This window comes from Leptosomus discolor, chromosome Z, assembly GCF_034619465.1.
Source record: "Leptosomus discolor isolate bLepDis1 chromosome Z, bLepDis1.hap2, whole genome shotgun sequence".
NCBI classification, from domain to species: Eukaryota; Metazoa; Chordata; class Aves; order Leptosomiformes; family Leptosomidae; genus Leptosomus; species Leptosomus discolor.
Genome location: NC_141419.1, coordinates 74,035,153 through 74,056,230, shown reverse-complemented (window position 1 = coordinate 74,056,230; position 21,078 = coordinate 74,035,153). Strand labels below are relative to the sequence as shown.

The following is a 21,078-nucleotide window of genomic DNA, read 5'->3' as shown; positions in this document are numbered from 1 at the left end:
GGAGTTGGACTAGATGATCTTTCGAGGTCCCTTCCAACCCCTAACATTCTCTGATTCTGTGATTTTGTAAAATTACTTAACAAGAATCATAACTAAAAGCAGGACCTAAGACTATGCTGGCACTTGACATAGGGTGGATTCCATCCATGCTTGCTAGTTTAATGAAAATAAATATGATGTTATTCTTCAGAGTTAGAATATTTTTCCTCTAGGTTAAGTAAGACAAGCTACTAACATTTCACATGATGGACTGATGGGGAAAATTGCTTTCTCTTGAAAAAATTGTACTATCTTTTGCTATGTTTCCATTGGAAGGAACACACATGGTTGAACGGGCTTAATACATTTAATCACTTGCTTTCAAGGAAAAGAAGTCACAAGAATGAGCTCAAATAACCATTAGAAAAAGCCTTGCTGCTGCACTTGCTCTCCCCAGACTGGTGGTATTTCCACAGACAAGCTATCCCATCAGCTGCAACAGAAAAGAGCCTGCTCTGATCTGGGCTCAGGGCTATATGCAGGACTCTCCCTTTATGACCTGTAAAAAAAATATGTACAAAAAAAGCAAAGATAACATCACAATCCTACATTGATTATGCCAGTCACTTTCACCACCCTCACCCACACTATGGCTTGTTCCACTTTTACTGCAGCAGTAAAACATGCTGTATACGATCTGGGAAGCTAGCATTATCTATAGAATATTTTCACATTAAGAAAGAGCTGAAGGCAATATTTTCATATTAGGGACCAGGTGTTAATTGCCAGGACTGCAACACATTGAGAAGACCTTTCTGTTAAAGGAGAACATTGAATCTGACCTCTTGATTCTTTGCACATTTACAACATCAGTCTCATCTGTGTTTGGTAATGTGTCTCACCGTTGAGCTTTCCCATCTGGCTGCACACGCCTTGCAGACAGTTTGCAGCTGATCCAGCAACAATGAGATAGTGTCTCCAGCTGCTCCATTATTACTGTTAAGGATCTTTTAACTGTGATCCCACTAAATAATTTATGGGAATTGTATATTGAGTTTGTCTGCAGTTGTAGTAAACCTCACTGCTCTGCCATAGACCTCTCAGAACATCATCTAACAAAATGTCAATGCTAAGCAAACCCATGAGGTTTTTAGGCACACAGGGGCATGAGAAATTAGAAGCCTTTTTACTCTAAGTTACTGACCACTAGCTTCTCTGGCTGGGTGAGTTACTGACAATCACACAGCTGAGTAGTCACCCCAGGGGGAAAAAGAAACTTCTGAAAAATAATGTGTCTCATCTAAACCCGACCAGATGAACCACATCCTAAAAGGCATGAAGGAAGCCTTGCATGACCAACTTGAATGAATGTAGGTGGCCTCTGTCCTCCCACCATATGTACCTGAGTTCTCTATGCACACAACGGGACAGCTCTTCTCTAGCCCAAAATAATTTTATGAAGATAAACATGCGAGGAACTGTAAATCCCTCTGAAACTGTGTTACTTATCGCAATGGTAACAGATGAAGATCAACAGGATTGTTGCACATGCACAGTCTGCCCTAACTTTGCGAAGCTGCTACAATGGCTCTCTGGAGCCATTGTGACCAAAAGCAAGTATCTGCTGTCCTGGTGCTGAGTAACACATGTCACTCCTATACTTTCTGACTACAAATTTGACAATATCACTAAATTATTTCAGCAGAGATTAATTTTAAGGGTTTGCTCCATTTCAAGTTATTGAAGTGTACATGATCTTTGTCAATATTTAAGATCATAAGTTTACAACTTATGATCTTAAATTCACTTAAAGTGAATTCTTTACCCTGTCTCTGTTCAGTGCCTGTAACAATTCTGAAGGAAGAGCTCTCTGTTCATTTCCTCTGGGTGTAAAACTCATGTGGTTAAGGTGTCTAAGGGTGTCTAAGCCTGACTTAGAATCGTCTCACAATCACCCATCACAGTATTTTTTCTGAACGTATGTTGACACATTCACAATTTCTTCCAATATTCAATTTCTTATAGTAAGGTATTAAGAGTCTTCATAAGCAGGAATGTACCTGTAACAATTACCCGGTCTTTTTGTTCACGAAAGTTACTTTCTCTTGTAGACAATAAAACTGAATAGGAAACAGGATGGTAAGTAACCCTTTAGCTTCACCAAATTACCAATGCATTTGACTTAGATGGTAAATGTTTTACACCACACACTATTCTCAAAGGTAAGATTAAATCTAGGTTTCATTTCAAATAGCGTATCCAAGACTTACAAAGATTTGAGAAACCTCAAGCTACAGTAGTTAAGACTAATGATCATGTCACTTTCCAGATCATTCTCAGAACACCACAGGCACTACCTTAAGAGCTGTACGTAAACAAGGAGGGATGAGGAAGGAAAAGCAACACAGACAAGCAGTATCGCACAAGGATACAGTATAACCAGATGAACATGCCTCTGCTGCCCTCTCTCTTCTGGACATCTTTGTTTTGACTCTCCTGTGCTTTCCTCTTACAGACTAGTGTTGAAGCCAAGTCCCTGGTTCCACTCAAGTCCCTGGTTCCAAAGACAGCATCCCAGTATAGGTGGGATTCACTGAATAGGGAATTCAATAAATGCCTTCAAATGTAGCAAACTACTAAAAGTATTTGTAAATATCAGCCATCTGGTTAAAAATACAAAGCTTCACTGGCCTTATCTTGTCAGTGAGTGTGAAAAAACAACCACACATGGAAAAATGCAGCCAGTATGCAAATAATCTGTTATTTTCCCTTAACTTCAGATGCTTCTATTGGATCACTTCAGTTAACACTGAAACAAGTAAAACTTAATGGATAGGAGCAACACCAAGCACCAGAAACAAGAATAATAGCAAGGAACAACTTTTATGTGTAGTGTAGCCCTACAGCACCATGGACCAATACAGAGCTGCAAGGAGACGTCACTTTCCTCAGCATGGTACAAGGGAAACATGCTGCACCGCATCGCTTCACAGCCAAAATCATTCATTAAAACCCAGACAGCTCTAAATAACAAATGGAGATTTATTTCATCATTTGGAAGCTGGTTTGGTATCCTCCCATGATGAGCTGCAAAATCAAAGAGCCATATCTAGTTTGTGTATCTAGAAGGCCATCAGCCTGGAATATATTGGAAGCAACCTGACATTAGCACACTCAGTCCAGGCCTAGTAAGCCTTAGGGGGAAGTGGAAATCCACATCCTGCACCTGGGATGCCCTTAAAAATGACAGGAGAGAATCCCATCATTAAAATCAAGGAATTTTACAAAAGCAACTTATACTACTATCTTAATAAGTCAACCTTTACAATCCCAAGAATCAGGATTGTGCACAGAAATGCATGTGTGTAGGCTGAGGGAGGATGTGCAGGTGACTGCTCTTTTAACTCTTTTTTTAATGCAAATGTGTAAGGCATGCACTTGAAAAAACAAACTGATTAGACAGATTGTTAACTGAACTAGTTAAAATTATTAACTGAAATACTTGCCATAGAGTTCTGATGAATTGATAAGCATGGGATACTTCCATATTTTCATCTGGTTTCCAGGAAGGCCTTGTCCAGTCATCAGTTCACTGGTTTTGGGTAACCAGAGCAAAGAACAGATCTATAGCAATTTAAAATTCTGCTTCAGTTTTCAGAAAGTGTTAACATACAACATTCAGTAGATTTGAAATGTTATCTACAATGTTTAAACAAGCTACTGAGAAATAGTCCCAGCAGAATATTTACTTATTTAGCAGGATCATTTCATTCCTTACAACACTTCAAAGTACAGTTGCTTATTGTCCTATCTAAACATGGTTACAGTCTAACAGTACAAAACCAAAGCCTTTCAAACACATCCTCAGCTAAGCTGCAATAGCTCCAGGAAAATCAGCAGTTATGCTGCTTTACTCCAGCTGAGAATCTGTTCCTCTGTCTCCTAATATTCAAACTCCAGAGACGGATGTTTGCCCTCTGACCCTTACACCTCTTCTCACCCTAGCACTCTGGGAATTTTCCCTCCCCCTCAACATTCTCTTCACATCAAGAGTTTTGGCCAAAACTATTATTGACAATAAGAAAAAGATGATGAGAAGCGTCTGGCTGCGAGACCACCTTCTCTTCAACCACTTCTGTGTGGAGACAGAAGTGGTGAAATGAGAAACAACTGCTTCTCAGTCAAATCACACACTGCAGTGCCGAATGTAGCACAAGAGCACATCCAGAGAAAATCCTGCTGCTCCTCTGACCGCAGAACCACCCTCAAAGTCAGTGGGAGTTTGCCAAATAAGCACAGCTATACAAGAAGTGCATAGCCTAAGTATGCAGACATTTCATCATTTCACCTGAGAATCTGTAGCTGCACTTTGGATGATTTTCTCACGATTTATGTCCCAGACACGCAAAATCCCATCCTTCATTCCACCCCCCGTAGCTAGGACTTTGGACTGCCAAGGACACCAGTTCATCGCCTAAAAAGAAAAAAAAAGAAAACAGATGCCAGAACAGACTAGGAGGTTAGGTGGAAAATAGGAGTAGTTTTTGCTTAAAAGCCCAGTTGGAAAAACGAACTGCAACAAGCACCCAGAATGTACACCCACAGTAATTAGGATCCCAAAACTCCAAATGCTGCTTCCCTTGCCACTGCTTCACAGTAGCCTACGCTGTCCCACATATGCTCATAAAATTCCAGCTTCTCTGCTTACCCGTCACAGGTCACAGACTCACACCTTAGTAACAGAAGAACCCAGCAGGATGGAGTCTTACTGCCTAAGGCAAGCCATCACAGAAGCCTAAGCAACGTGACTTACAGTGCTTACAAGAGACCTGGTTTCTTCTGAGATATTTCCAGGATATGCCTAAGGCCCAGACTATTCCTGAAGAAAATCTTCTAAGAACTCAGTTCGACCTGTTTCAATAAAGTACTCTGACCATTTAACCCTAGTGCTTCAGGCCAGCCTCGGAATCTTTTGGGAGGATAAACAGCTTATACATGGTGGACTCCCCTGCCTCATATTGCTAACACCTGTCCTCTCTCCCACACAGCCTGGGACTTCATAAAGATGATTAATCTTAAATTGTCTCATTTCCAATTTCCTACTTCAGAGTATTTCCTACCAGCAATGACATGAAAATACGTGCAGGAGGGCAAAAGAAACCTCACGTTTAAATTAGTTGCAGCAGTGAGAATTTTCCAAAACTCTAAAACTTTAAAGATCTTGTTTGTTAACTTTTAAGTATTGCACCACCAAACTTTGCTGTGCAAGGGAGAGAGACAGAGAAGGTGGCTGTAAATTTTATTTCTATTTGGCATTATTACTTACAAAGGCCTACTAATCCAGTAAAATTTCCTAATCAAAGCCCTAGCAAACTTATCTGTGACTTGGAATAAGGAAAATTGGTCTTAAAATTAACTGCATCACAGAAAGCGAGAAGAAACTAATAGATATCAGTGACAGAATTTGAAAAATCCCCTAACTGTCCATGTTAACAATGTGATTTCAAGAGAGCAAACACAGAAAAGCAGACACTCCTTCTCCATATACCTTAACTGCTGAGGAATGAGGTATGGTTTTCAGTGGCTGTGACTGCAGTTTCACACCAGGGTCACTAGGCCAGATATTCAATATACCATCACTAGACCCACTTGCCAGCAACTGGTTGGTTAGTGACCATTTCAGGCTGCAAATGCTTTGTTTGTTTTGGCAAAGGGTACCAACATGGTGCTGAGCAACCCGAACATCATGGTGATGAATAGTTCCTAGTCGTGAACCACTGTAGATGGGAAAAGACAACATGGGTTTAATGTTAAAGAAGAAAAGCCATCATCACACTGATGTTTCTTCAGTGGTTTCAAGAGCAAACCACAACAGAGTGAAATGCATCTGTAGAACAGAATTTCAGTAAAAGGAAACACAAACCAACTATCTAAACCACACCCTGACTGCAGAGGCGGCTGACGACAGAACGGAGCCAAGCAGCTGCTCAGTTCAAGCCAGGCAGAGTACCTGTTCTCTCTCATGGTTTTCATGTCCCTGAAGATACATTGCATTGTATGCCACTAATCTGCACCCTGTTCAACTGTCAAGCCATTTAATGTAAACTATTTCCTGTTCTTAATGAAAAATCTTTTTGCAAGGTGACTTTTGCCAAGGCCAGATATGACTCCATGCCAAACAAAGACCCAGTGTGAAACTGCATTGCTCTGGCAAAGGGCTTACTAGCAAGAAACAGTATGTTCTTTGGTTCTGTCCCTTCCCTTGTCTTCTTTCTCCCTCCCATTTCTAGGCTTAAACAAAATCTGCACAGCTTGACACTGTTGCACTAATTGCCTGTTAGGAAATGGATTCACGGTTCCACAGCGCATATCATCAGTCTACTAAAGGAAGGAAGAAAAACCCTGCCTAGAAGCACAGCTACTGTTGCAACTTAGCTCCCAGATACAGGTTGTACACATCAATATTAAGAGTCGAACTGAAAATATTGAAAATACCTTGCAGTGCATTTTCTTTTCCTGTCTTTCTAAAGATATTGCCTACATTAAGCCCATGACAAAACAGAAGATCTTCCTGCTGGAAATTCACACTCCCAACTATTAGGATGACACTGAAAAAATCAGGAAGTTCAATAGCATCTTTCTGGGTATCTGAGAAACAGATATCTGACATTACAGCAACAGATTAATTTAAAGCAATAATGACTAGAGACTTTCCCATACTGGCTCTTGAAGATTTTTCAGATGCAAGTTGAGTGACTTGGAAGCTCTAAAAATGCACACACAAAACTGACTGATTTCAAGAAACTTCATTCTGTTGTGCTTGCATTATGAACTTGCCAATCTCACAAAGTTCATAAAAGCATGAAAGATTCCAACCAAGCAGTGCTCCAGTGAATATTAAGGACATCTTTATGGAAAATACATGGGAATCGGTGCATTATATTTAAAGGCATCATCATTTGCCTCCTGAAGATTTATATAGATTTTGCCTACTAAATAATAAGAAGAATCACAGAATGTTAGGGGTTGGAAGGGACCTCGAAAGGCCATTTAGCCCAACCCCCCTGCCAAAGCAGGACCACCTAGAGTAGGTCACCCAGGAACGCGTCCAGGCGGGTTTTGAATGTCTCCAGAGAAGGAGACTCCACAACCTCTCTGGGCAGCCTGTTCCAGTGCTCTGTCACCCTCACAGTGAAAAAGTTTTTCCTTATGCTAATGTGGAATCTAACACAAAGAAGTGGAAAAAATCTAACCAAGTGTGTTGGGTCTGGGTGAGATGCAGTTGGTTTTCCCCACAGCAGCCCTCATAGTGCTATGCTGCGTAGTGGTAGCTGGAAAGGTGTTGGTAACACACCAGTGTTTTGGTTATTGCTAGGCAGGGCTCACACAGCATCAAGGCTGTCTCTCCAACATTCCCCCCTCACCAGGAGGCTGGGGGTGGGCAAGATCTTGGGAGGAGACAGAGCCAGGACAGCTGACCCCAACTGACCAGAGGGATATTCCATACCATACAACATCTGCTCAGCAATAAAAGCTAAGAGAAAGGAGGAGGAGGCGGGGGGACATTCATTATTACTTTTGTCCTCTGGAGCAACCGCTATGTGTACTGAGGCCCTATTTCCCAGGAAGTGGCTAGACATCGCCTGCTGATGGGAAGTAGAGAATGTATCTCTCGTTTTCCTTTGCTTCAGCACGTGGCCTTTGCTTTTGCTTTATTAAACTGCCTTTATCTTGACCCACAAGGTTCTCTTCCATCTTATTTTCTTCTCTCCACTATCCTGCTGAGGAGAGCAGTGATGAAGCGGCTGGGCAGGCACCTGGCATCCAGTCAAGGTCAACCCATCACACCACAAGAAATAGAATTGAATTGCCAGTGTTGACCATATTAAGTATTCAATTAAATATTCAGTAATTCTAGTGGTATGAGCGGGAAGGAACTGGGCTCCTCAGAATGCTGGCTGAAAGGACATTTTTCCATTTGGCATAAAAAGAAATCAGAATGATTTGCTTTTGACACAGAAGATGGCATCTGTTTTGCTAAAGACAAAGAGAAGCCAACAAAATTTTGTGATGGGCTAATTTATGGTACTTAAATTTATTTACAGATTCATGACGATGAGTTGTCGGACTATTTTTAACCACAGGAATTAGTATGTAATCCCAAAGTATTAATTGTCCATAGTGAAGTTCAGTGTAAGAATGCTGCTCTTATTTTAGTAACAATTAATATTAACGTCATGTCTTTTTTTCTACTGATACAGATATTTTAACTCTGTCCTAATGCTAGCATGAATCTAGCAAGAGAAATAAACATTATCTCAACATAATCTGTCGACCATAACTGTAGTTCACAGGTCCATGCTGAATTTTATCATCAAGTTCTACTCAGAGAGATTCATAATTTAAATTTCTGTTGTTTTCACTCCTTTGGCCAATCTAAAATGCAAACTGAAACTAATGCTTACTCTAACAAGGTTCTGTCACTTGGCACTGGCAGGATGTTCCAGCTGCATCTTTGTAGCTTAACCCACCCAGCACACCTACTCCAGCAACAGCATTTTATTAACCAGTTGTTCAGCTGCTATCCCTTGTATCTCACTCCACCTACCAGACCTAATACAATCAAAAGCCAGAGCATCTTGTGAAATCAAAATAAAACTGTGTCTGGTGTTCCTATCCAGAGATACTGAGTTTAACAATAAGGTCAGTCCACCTTTGCTATTATTTCTGCATTTAAGTAAAACAGAAGACTATCATATGATTTTAAAATTGTAGAAGCATCCAACATAAGGAAGTCTCCCCTCAGCCCCTTTAAGTGTGAGTCAAAGATCTGAAACAGAAAGTGGGAGGGAAAAAAAACCACAAGAGAGTACACTTGATCTTTCTCATCTGAGTTCCCATATTGAAATGATCCCTAAATATAAAATATTCACCAGCTGGTATAAAATGCATCCTCGGTAAAGCAAAGGTCAATCACTTCAGTCCTCCTTGGGTCCGTGGATAGCAATGAGCTGGCCTTCCCTTGTAGATACACAGCTAGATAGGTGTGGAACTCTGTAAGAGCCATGTTTCGCTGTGCATCTGAAAAGACAGATCAGTCTTGATACCAATGGAGGGGCAGTCTAAACTACATGCCCTCTCCAGCATCAGGCAGGCTATAATTTTTGGAGTCCAGACCCACTGGAGACACCACCATTTCAAGATCAGGCTTTCCACAAAACCAGAGCCACAGCCTCCACATCCTAGGGCAATTCAGCAAGTCATGAGTTTTCTGGAAGGAGAGTAAGAAACAGAGACCAAAGAGGCAGGCTAAATCCTCTCTGTCTGCTTTCCTGCCATACAGTGTATCTACACATGATCTCTGAGATGGCTGATAAGTGGAGGGACAGGATATAACACCTTTGAGCAAAGCAAAGGAAAACAGCTAAAATTAATGGGACATTTGTCTAAGTAAAAGCAGCAGGACTCTTTCTGGGACTATACTATACCACTCACCTGCTCAGAATATAATGATTCCAGCTCAAAGCTCCAACTACAGACAGGTGACCAAACATATTTCTCAACCTCTTTTTGGTTTCAATGTCCCACAGCTGCCAATCCAAAACAAACAATAAATATAAATTTAACAACAAAAATAAATATTTTTGTTCTCTTCATTTGTTTGCAAGTAAGCCACTGCCCAGTTCTGATCAACATATGGACAATCTCAAGCTCCTTTATTTCACAAGTAAGACAAGAAGGAGTATCGCCAAATTTTGACACCTGTATCAGTGATGCTCAAGACAGACAAGATTGAAGGGAATGCACATCTCTGAGTTTAAAGCTATTTATTTACGCATCAGTATTTGGAAGTCCATACTGGACTGGCCTTCAATTATCTTCAGATTGCTGACTCAGGACTGCAGCAGGTAGATCCCCATATTATCGAGCATCTCAGCCAAAGTCCCACAAAAATCTTTTGATAATAGGACTGTCCTACAACAGCAGACTGAGACGTGTATAACCAGAATGAAGTCAAATTTTTATGTGTGAATCCATAAGGAGAGTTTTAGACTGAGTTCCCAAGGCATTGATCACTAGAGCGATCTTAGCAAGAGAGATACAAGAAAAAATAGCCTGTGGTGAGTAAAATTATTTAATAAAAGAGTTCCTTTTCCTAGTGGAAAAAAAATCTGATTCTCTCTGGACCACTGAATCATTAATTCCGTCATCAGCTTTTTAGTGGCTCCAGAGGCTCCACTACACATCGATAACACTGGATGTCACTAAGCCATTCAGGAGGTGCAGTATAATACAGGGAAGTACTATATATTGTCTCCAGCAGAGTTCTTCTGTAGTTTAGCCAACTCTTTTCATTCCTTTCCTTAAAAAAAAAAATCAGTATCAAATTGTCTTGTGACCACTTTAGCTAAAAATGGAGAAAGATTAAAAAGGTAAATTATCTAGTACTTGCACTTCTCCATCACTGGTGCCAACTGCAAGGCAAGTTCCTTCTTTTATCCAAGCCAGAGAAGAAATATATTTGGAACTGGAATTCAAATCAATGCTTTCAATGGCTTGAAGGGTTCTTCCACTCCAGATGTGTGCAGCAGATCCTACAGCAATAGCAATGAGATTTTCAAGGCTCCAGTCCAGTATGTTTAGATCTAAAAGAAAGCTATTAAAAATTACTGCAAAAAAGTTGTAGGTAATAGGATGGGGTGAGGGGGCTATGGTTTGGGGGAGAGAGGCCTTCTTTTTTTAACAGCTATGGAAAAATTTCAAGACAATGCTTCTGTGAAACCATTACCAGCAAGTATTCCTCCTACGTGAAGGAGACTATCTCTAACAAGCCAAGGCCTTCATAAATCTAATCTCCACAAACTGGTATGTTTGTACAGCAGGATCTGACTTACAGCTTCCTGACTAGAATTTTTTTAATCTATCACCCTGCATTTTGGATTGCCACAACATTCACCCTAATTTCTGCCACCAGAAATGAGGCTCCTCCACCAACAGCTACAGTTCCAAAAACACCCTTGATCCAAGGTAATTCTTGTCACTGAGAAAGACATAGGAGAGGCTATATGCTACAGTCTGTCCTACATCCTCAGGTTAATGACAACATTCAACCTGAACACGACAGGAAAAAAAAAGTGCAGAAAGGAATTAGGGGAATTCTGCTCCTCACCTTCAGACCTTGCTCAGCAAGCATATGATAGAAATATTGTTTCCACTGCCCCTGATGCTGAGCACATTGCACTTGCAGATCCTGGCAAGGAAGTCACTACAGTGATTAGCATCAGAACAGCCTGCTATGTCAGGCAAGACAGAAGAAGTTGGTGTACAACATTTAATACCAACCCAGGACATTCTCCCATGTCAAGGGAAATCCTCAGCTGTCCATTTAGGGAAACTTAAAAGTCATTTTGCATGATCCCTGAAGCACAGAAGATTGTTATCATAGGCCAAGGTCTGCCATCACATTTCGGTAACGATAATCACTCTGAAGAACAGCTGAATCTATCAGTCAGCTGTTTGACTACAGTCCTGGTTGCTGCTGCCAGAAATCACTTCCAAAGACTTCTGTTAATGCTGTTAGTCTTGGTACATACCTTGTGCACAATCAGTGTAAATCAAACAAACTTTTGTCCTATTCATAGATAAACATGAACACTTGTAAGAATATGCTGAAAAAATCTCCACAGGGACAATTACGAACACTTGCACATACAGAGCTGCTCATTAGATCTTATGAACTGTTAAAACACGTATTTGCTGCTGTATACCAGAGATCTGTGTGTGTTCATGTGTAACCTGTGTATGTTTAATTTTTGCCTGTGCAGCACCAAAGATGTAAAGTGAGAATTTAGCTCAGAAGGTATCTATCATTCAAACCATAAACAACGTCACTTATGTCTCCCAAAACAAGAGATTTCAAAGTCTGCTCAATAAGGTTGCTGCAGTGTTGACTGGCTGCTAGATATCCAAGCCTGACAGTTGAAATGTTTAACTAAGCAGAGTTAAGTATATTGGTTTGATTTGAAAGTTGTATTGAGATCTACAGCTGAAGGAAACTGCATGAGAGTCAGGTAGTACTGATTCCAGGGTTTTTATCAGTCATTTCTCCAGCCTGGGACAGGCAGTTTGCAAAGATGCATCCTTATGAGAAAAATAACATCATGCATATGTCCTGCAGAGTTTCCATTTTATGTGAAGGGGACAGACCTTTGCCATCTTTCTCGAAATATACATAAGAATTCCCAATTTCTGCAAAAAAAAACCCACACAGGAGAAATTAACTTACAGTAATCATTGCGCAAGCCAGTAATATGAAGCCTTACTTCTGGTTCCAATGGTATCGAAGGCTTCAAGGTGGTAACAGCTCTAAACTCACGCTGGGTCCCCCCTCGGCATCCTGTATTTGAAGATTCATCACACACAAATCAGTAATGCAAAACGCCACTGGTTTTTCTCAGGCCTAAGCCTTTCACATTCTCACTGTATTTGTCTCTTTATGGTCCAGAGAATACCAAAAGAGTCTAACCTACCCCAGGTAGGCTCAAAACACTAGGTACACTAAACTAGTTGAAAGTCACCTTTTACTATCTCTTTCAAATCTCCAGGGATTTAGTCAACTAGAACAGAGAACAGGGTCCGCTTTGTTTTGTTTAAATTGTACCACAGCTTAATACAGAACATGGGGGATTTAGCCTTTTTCACCTTAGTTTTCTGTCAAAAGCTCTTAGTAGCAGGATGCTTCATATGTCCTCTCCCACTTCAAAACCCACTCATATGGCAATTAACTTTTTTGCTTTCTGCTGTTCATTTCCTTCCAAAAGGTCTCCCCCATCAATAGCTACCCACAGGAAAAGGTTTTTAAAGCTCACACACTTTTATCACAGCACACTAAGCTTGTGACAACACATAAGCAAGAAACAAAAGCAAATACAAGTATGAGCAAGCACAAGAGTCATCCTTTGTGGTCATTATCTACATTATGCTGAAAGGACTCCTAAACATCACAGGAAAAAAAGACGGATCATTAGCACTATGAATCATTTATTGCTAGATTTTTATCTGTAAGAAATTATCTTGCCGTCATGTGCAGAGCAGAAACCTGCAGATTCACATTTCTGCGCTTTTCTCTACATTTTGACTACCTTTTTGAATTATACTCTATAGAGGAGTATTTAGAATTAATATCAAAAGTTTCAGGAGCAGAAAATTATTCTGAACTTTCTCCGTTCAAAAAAATTCAATGCTGACAGTTTTTGTACTCAGTAACTTAAATACACAGATAAACATCCTATATGGAAGTCCAATGACAAATTGTGGAGAACTTATTTCACACAGTCCTTCCCTACTCCTACCCCTAATCCAAAATTCATTTCTGCCAGACAACAAATGTTTCCCCTCTCAGCTGTGGTATCCTCTCCCTCTCCAAGTAAAGACTGAAGATGAGCAAGAAGCAGGCCACAGTGATTTTGTTCTGTATCTAAAATTTTGTAGAGTTAAAAAAATCAAGGAGGCTTGCAGGAACGACCTTCTCAGACCTGCCCAATGGGATACGCAACACTGCATTCTAACTCTAAAAAGGTCTAATGTCACTGAAATGAGATTTCTCTGTACAGAAAAACCTGTATTTCTAGATTTTTGGTTATTTTTTGAAAACTTCACCACACTTTCTGAACCCAGCAAAGCAAGACAATTCAGGAAAATTAAAGCACTTAATTGTAACAGTTGGATGAATGGCAACACTTCTGAAACACTCCGAAAATTTTTTTCTTCTTTAACCTTGGTAGTTGGTATTGAGCAGTGAGATACAAATGATCACATAATCTCCATTACTCATTTCAGGTTTCTCTTCTCTCGTAATTGATCTACCCCAAACTCATACTGATCACAGTTTCAGCTCTAGTCACCTACATCACAGACACATGAATGTGCACAAGAGGCTTTTTAATTAGTGGAAATTAAGATTCCTTACGCCATTTTGTGTAATTTTGCCCAAGTACTAGCAGATATCACTGGCTTTTGATAGGATTTTGGCTCTCACATGCCTATGTCACTTCTCAAAATGAGACTCAGGAAGTGGTAAGTAGTCAGTACTGTCACATCAGACCACTTGATCAACAAGTAGGTGGGTGGAATAAAACCCAGTATTCCTGATACCTGTATTCATTTGCCACCAAGAGAAAAAATCACTGTGACTAATCCCTAAACTGTTGCTATTGACTGTTCTGAAATGAGCCTTATTTGCATGGATGAGCAAGAAAGAAATATACACATCTATCACATAGCCCCCAAATTCTACAGGAGCTAAACTTCATATTCATAAAGAAGCTGTTTCTTACTGTTTCTACATGAGTGTGAACCAGGACCTGACTGGCAAGAACGTGTCACACACAGAAATAGACAGATCACCAAAACAAATCATCTGTCCAAGACAGAACACAAAAAAATATTGGTCTGATATTTAATGAACTGGCTCATACTCAAAATAACGCTGGGAGTATCTGTATTTTAGCTCCTCACATCCCACCTGTTTTCCAATTGCCTGATCATTCACACTTCCTTATACTTTCATTCCTAAGATATATTTTGGAGCAAATTAACCAATTCCCCTGCCTCCAGATAAAACTAGAGGCAGTGCTAGGGACAGTTTGCTCCAGGTACCTTTCCTTACAGGTAGGAGCAACAAGACCAATCATCTCTGCATGTCTTGTACTCTCATGTACCCAACACTCCATATGATGCATATCCTATACCCATTCTGCAACACAACCGTACATCATTTATAGGGTTCCAAAACTGAAAAGCTGAAAGGAAATTAATGTTTTACGGCCATCACCGGATCAGATGGGGCCGAAAGGAGAGCCAAGTAAAATACTACAGGTTAACCACACTAGAAGAGGGGGAATACTATCTCTTCACAGGCAGTGGGAACTCTAGAAATAGCCCTAAGGAGCATAGATCTCAGACACTTTGTATTATTCTCTTACACTTGCTGGAACAGGTAGATGCACTTGATTTCCCAGTGTAGGTGAATAACATATATTGGAACATACCTTTCCAGATGCAATTCGTATTTTCACAGACTTTCATGTCTCCACTTTCTGCAATGCTATATCCAACCTCCCAAACCACTGGATGCTGAGAAGGCCATTTCTGCCAACACATTGAAATGAAAACACAAGTGAATGAAGAAATCTGTTGAAAAATGTATTTGAGCATCATAGATAACACAACTCCCATCAAAGGGCTCAATAAAAGCTTCAAAACAACTTGTCTCTTGGATGGGAGATCAGTCACAAATACAGAATACCAATGTCTGTGGTCTAACTTGAGCCACCATCTTTCCTTCCATAAAACACCAATTCACTGCTAATGATCACACAAATTTTAACAAGGCTGTTTGAACAAGGCCATCTTACCAGCAGAAGAGGTCCCAGGCCTGTACTTCTGTAGGTGCTATGACAAGTTGCCTGCCAAACCTTAGTGCCCTCTCGTCCCCTTCTGAATTGGCATTTGGGCTAATTTTACCAGCGTACAATGCCATGTTTTCTGCACACAGACAGTAAGTCTGACACCTCAGGCTTGCTCTATGAGAGAAGATCAGTTTTGTGGTAAATATACTGCAGGGCCATTGATTCCACCATGAGATCTACCAGATGTCAGAGTCCTCTCTCAAACCAGGGTCCCAGAGTCTGGACTCCCATGATACCATACCTTAAACCACTATTACAGTATCAAACCAAAAATACATATAAGGTGTCTCAAATGAATAAGATTTTTTTAATTACTTTATCATTTCCTTATGTGTCAAAGAAACAGATGATGCAGCAGACAAAGATAACAAAGGGCAGATCTGAACTGTTATTGGAACTTTTTTTTCAAAAAAAATTAGCTTAGACCTTTAGCCAAGATTCAGGCTAAGGCTTAGATCAGCTCACACGGGATATGAATCTCTTCACCAATCCCTAGTAATATGCATTTCTTCACAGTGTTCACAGAGTTGAATGGTCTGATGCCAGTTGTCTGTTTATTCTATAATTCTTTATTTACAGTCATGTGGAAACGAAGCTGATGTTTTTATCAGCCACTTAAGATTAGTATGTTTTTCCTCCAACGTCTGTGAAGTCTATCCTTCCAAGCACACTAAGTGTTACTTTTCTTCAAAACCCTGTCACAATCATGATAAGAAATGTCTTATAAAAACATAGCTGGAAAAAAAGTGTTCCTCCTTTACATATCCCAGCTGTTCTACAGCAGGCCTTCAGCTTTGAGAGGCACTTTCTGTATGATTCATATAGACACCCTGGCATAAAACTAATCAGATTGCTTGGATCTGTGTCCCTCTAAAATAAATGCAGACATTTCTGTGGAAAACCGATTGTGTACACAAGGAAGTAATCTTCTGGCCCACAAAGAGACCACACACACTCACTGGAATGTGAGAAGATTTTCTTTTCAATGCACCTCATCCCTTTATGCTAGTAGGCAGCACAAATTAAACAGTCACTAATTACTATAACTAAGAAGATTAATAGATTTTCCGTATGATTTTAGCCAGCACTGACTTCCAAACAGTTTTAGGAAGAACTTGGGTTTTGGCCATCCCACAATGTTATCTCAAAGACCCCCACATCACACTTTTAGGAAATGGTTGTGGTCCTTGATGCAAAACTCTGAATATCTTAGTTCTAACTGAATTCCGGCTTGTAAATTACAGTAATTCTAAGTAAGTTACTTCACTGTAGAAATCAAAGACTGACACATGGTCTATACTGGCACCAGTACTGTTTAATATCTTCTTCAAAGATATAGTGGGATCAAGTGCACCCTCAGCAAGTTTGGAGATGACACCAAGCTGAGTGGTGCAGTTGACACACCTGAGGGAAGGGATGTCATCCAGAGGAATCTGGACAAGCTCGAGAAGTGGGCCCATGTGAACCTCATGTGGTGCAACAAGCCCAAGTGCAAGGTCCTGCACATGGGTCAGGGCAACCTCTGTTATCAGTAGGTGCTGGTGGATTAAGGGACTGAGAGCAGGCCTGCAGAGAAGGACTTGGGGGTACTGGTGGATGACAAGTTGGCCATGACCCAGCAATGTGCGCTCAAAGCCAAGAAAGCCAATTGCATCCTGGGCTGCATCAAGAGAAACATGGCCAGCAGGTCAAGGGAGGTGATTCTCGCCCTCTGCTCTGGTAAGACCCCACCTGCAGTGCTGTCTCCAGCTCTCGAGTCCTCAGCCCAGGAAAGACATGGACCTGGCTCAAATGGGTCCAGAGGAGGACCACAAAGATGATCGGGGGGGCCTGGAGCACCTCCCCTATGAGGACAGGCTGAGAGAGTTGGGGCTGCTCAGCCTGGAGAAGAGAAGGCTCTGGGGAGACCTTATTGCAGCCTTTCAGTACTTACAGGGTGCTTGTAAGAAAGACGGGGACAGACTTTTCAATAGGGCCTGGAGCAGTAGGACAAGGAGTAACAGTTTAAAAAGAGGGTAGATTCAGATTAGAGATAAGGAAGGTATTTTTGACAATGAGGGTGGTGAAACACTGGAACAGCTTGCCCAGAGACACAGTAGATGCCCCATCCTTGGGCTCATTGCAGGGGGGTTGGACTACATGAACTTTAAATGTCCCTTCCAGCCCAAACCATTCTCTGACTCGACAACTGAGAGTGAAGCCAATGACAGGTACCCATCTTTTAAAAAGACATTACATTTTAAGTAAGAATGTTTTACATATGTTACTTCACAGAAAGTTCTTATCTCACAGAAAATTTTATTAAATTTCTCTGTGGGGTAGATTCAACTAAGATTACTATACCCATTGAGATGTGTATTTTAACAATTCTCTTCCATCAGACCATGGAGGGGGTGGGAAGAAAGAAAGCATTGCTGTTGAAATGAGGATTTTCCAGACTATTTTGCTTATTTAGAACAGAAAGTGATTGTCCCGAGGACAAGGTCTTCCATAATGATGTAAAAGCATATCAAATTACCTTCAAGAGTACAATCATTACAAGGTATCAGTCAAAAAGCCTGTTAAGCCCTCCTGTCCTGACATTACCTCCTTTTCTTAGAAGTTGAGCTTGATACCCTCACAGAAACTTCTCGATCATATTAATTAAGGATGAAAAATCACTATAAACAAGGACATTGAGCATGCATCTCTCAAGCATCCTTACTCAAGAGTTATGGTCAAAAAAGCAACCATGTGAAAACAGCTATCAGCATCTCCAGTACTGACCTTGCAACTGGTGCAATCAAGGAAAGCTAAGCACAAGAAAAAGCACCATCACTGACTGAAAGTTTACAACTTAATATATGAACAGTCACAATTAGATAGCACTAAAATAGACATGTGTTTTGGAGTGTAATGTTATGGTAATAACTTCTACTAATACAGACAAGTATCACCACACTTCACATGAGAAGTCAATTTTCAAGAAGTCAGTGAACAGAAAGAGGTGGGTGGCTGGAGCATAAGTTTAAGATGACCAAAAACAATGGATAATGTCTAAAAAGAAAAAAAAAATCGTGTGTCAGAATCCACTAGGAAGAACGAAGGGATAAAGTGTACAGCACCAGAAAATAACACCTACATGGGAAATGATCCGAAGCCTTTGCTTCATATGTTAGGAAGATTCCATGTGTTCTTTCATCTTTGGCCAAGAATCTAACCTTCTGTTGTCATGACAAAAAAATTTTATTCTCAGAAAGCTACCTTTTGGCAAACGTTTCATTAGCACCTCCTTCTGTCTACGTGACAGAACGAACAGCTACATCCTGCACAACTGAAGAAATTATCTTCTTCACACATAGTGGTTACTAAAATAAGTGGAAAACTGAGCCATTCATGCTTTTCATGCATATTTTCTTACAATACACATTTTCCCTGAGAGATAACAAACGCATCTTGAGGACTTCACTATCTTGGTTTCAATTTTAGCTGGCAGGACAATAGCCTTGAGGAAGGGGAGACAAGCTGAATGAGATAAATGGTGAAGAAATTCCTCCTGATATTTCTCTAGCAGACATTTCCTAAATGGACCTCCTCACATTACTGTTCTCATGTCAATAAGATAGTATCTGCATAACAGATTCCAGGCCAAAGATAAGGTGAAAAAAACCCACAACAACACATCAGGAAAGCAAATACCCTACTTGTGCATTGGACTGGTACATTACTCACCCATTTCTTTTCCATTTCCAGTCTCTTGGTACTCCTCCCTCCCAAGCCTGCTGCACCATGACTGCTATGTAAAGTCACAGCAGTTTTTGTGGTGGAGAGTTTCTCAGGCATCACTGGAAAAACAATTTTAACAGAAACAATTCCTTTAAAAAACATACACAAGGAAACTTGTCAAGTACTTTTCAGAATAGCACTGATTTCATAGTAGCAGTAGTCTAAAAGCAGATGTGACATACTAAGTGGGACAATGCAAATACTGACATTTGAACCAGTCACCTTGCCTTCCTTTTGTCAGTGAAGAGAAAGAGACATTTTACCACACTATTCATATTACCCTAAATGAGATCTCTAAAAAAGGTCAGATTATCCTACTCCATAGGAAATCAGTATCTGATTTCCCAGAACCATAGAGGCTTTCACGTGTAGTCAGTAGAGAAAGCATGCAGGACTTTCTGTTCTAGAAACTGAAGTAGGGAAGACTTCACCTTGGTTTAGAACCTAAGTTTCCTAGAGCTGGGCGTGTATTATTGAACAGCTCTGGTATTCTGCTTAGCAAAAGACAGAATTCTGACCAACAGCCATGGCATTGTAGGGACACACCCTGAACACTGAACAGCATCTTTTATTTGTGCTCTAAAGATTTCACCTATTAACCAAGAAACGCACCCTGTTTAGAGCCCCAGATCTTCCAGGAAGCTCTTCTTGTACATGCGGCATGTAAACCACTTACCCACTTTGCCCTAGCACTGGTGGAAGCAGAAGTCAGTCAGTTCAAAGGCTCATTTAACCTTTCATCAGCTCCCTCTGTTGCTGATGGAGAGAAACAGCCTCCCCTAGAGCCAGCTCTTCTGCAGACCAAGTCAGAATACTGAAAGTTTAATCTGTGCTCTGAATGCCTTCACACGAGTCTCTCCCTACGGCAAGCTGAGTGTGACTGTCCTTCAGCCACTGTCCCTTTGTCAATATCTGAAGCCTTACACACTGAAGGAGAGACAGTAACACAGGGCAAGCTTCTTCACTGAGTGTACGCTGCACCACATCCAGGCATGCAGACTGGTCTAAGTTCTACAGTTACGGCCAGGTCTGCAGTAGCTGTGTGTAAAGCAGTGGAGAAGCAGAAGGGAGGAAAGGAGAGAGGCTTTTATGAATTCTCCTGCTCTCCTCTCAGTTATTGTTAACTATTCCACATACGAAGGTGCAGCAACAAACCCCATACACTGTTGAAGCCCAGTCAACTTAAGCCCAGTCCCATACAGCCCCCTTCATAGAGGTGAAAAGATTGCTCTGCAAGAGGCATTGCTTGGTTAGGGATGAGACTTTTCTTTTCTCTCTGTCTTTTCACCCCGCCTTCACGTCAGCTGTCTGTACGACCTGCTGTCCTACGCTGTCTGCGCGCTGGTCACAGGAATCTTCGGCCCAGCCTTCCTCTCACGACAGCACCGCACTCCTGCTGAGAAGACCCTGTCCCTGAGCTTCCGCTGCCTGCGAAGGCCTGCACAGAGCGCTGCTGCTGCACACTGCCATACTCAGAGCCCCTGGCAACGGGACGCGGGGAACACCAACCCACACCGCACGCTAATCCCCCGCTCCGGGTTATTTCCCAAGTCCCTCTATAGAGCCTCCCTCTATACGAAAATGCTCCTTCGCATCCTGCCTGACCTAGAGTCCTCCCAGGTGTGCCGGTGATCTGGGGCCTCCCGGAGGCACAGAGACCGGCGGCGCGGCGGGCCCTGCGCGGCTCTGCCGGGCCGCCTCTCGCGTGCAGCTGCTGCCATCTTGTGACCAGGGGGCTGCTAGCCACCGCCGCCCGGGCCGCCAGCTTCCTCCTGAGGCAGCTCTTAAACCTGGAGTACGTGGGGCCCTCTCGGAGCCTGGGACCTGCACAAGTGAAAGGAGACAAAACACCAAAATGAGTCAT

General features: G+C 41.4%; 1 protein-coding gene across 1 annotated transcript; it reads right to left on the bottom strand.

Moving 5' to 3' along the window:
- Positions 1-374: 374 nt before the first annotated feature.
- Positions 375-21,078, bottom strand: CDC20B (cell division cycle 20B). Its single transcript, XM_086480122.1, has 8 exons — positions 20,820-21,078; positions 12,266-12,376; positions 10,429-10,625; positions 9,475-9,569; positions 5,528-5,756; positions 4,328-4,453; positions 3,486-3,603; positions 375-538 (listed from the first exon to the last, which is right to left on the bottom strand). Exons 1-8 carry the CDS (start codon positions 21,076-21,078, stop codon positions 375-377), a joined length of 1,299 nt encoding a protein of 432 aa, XP_086336248.1.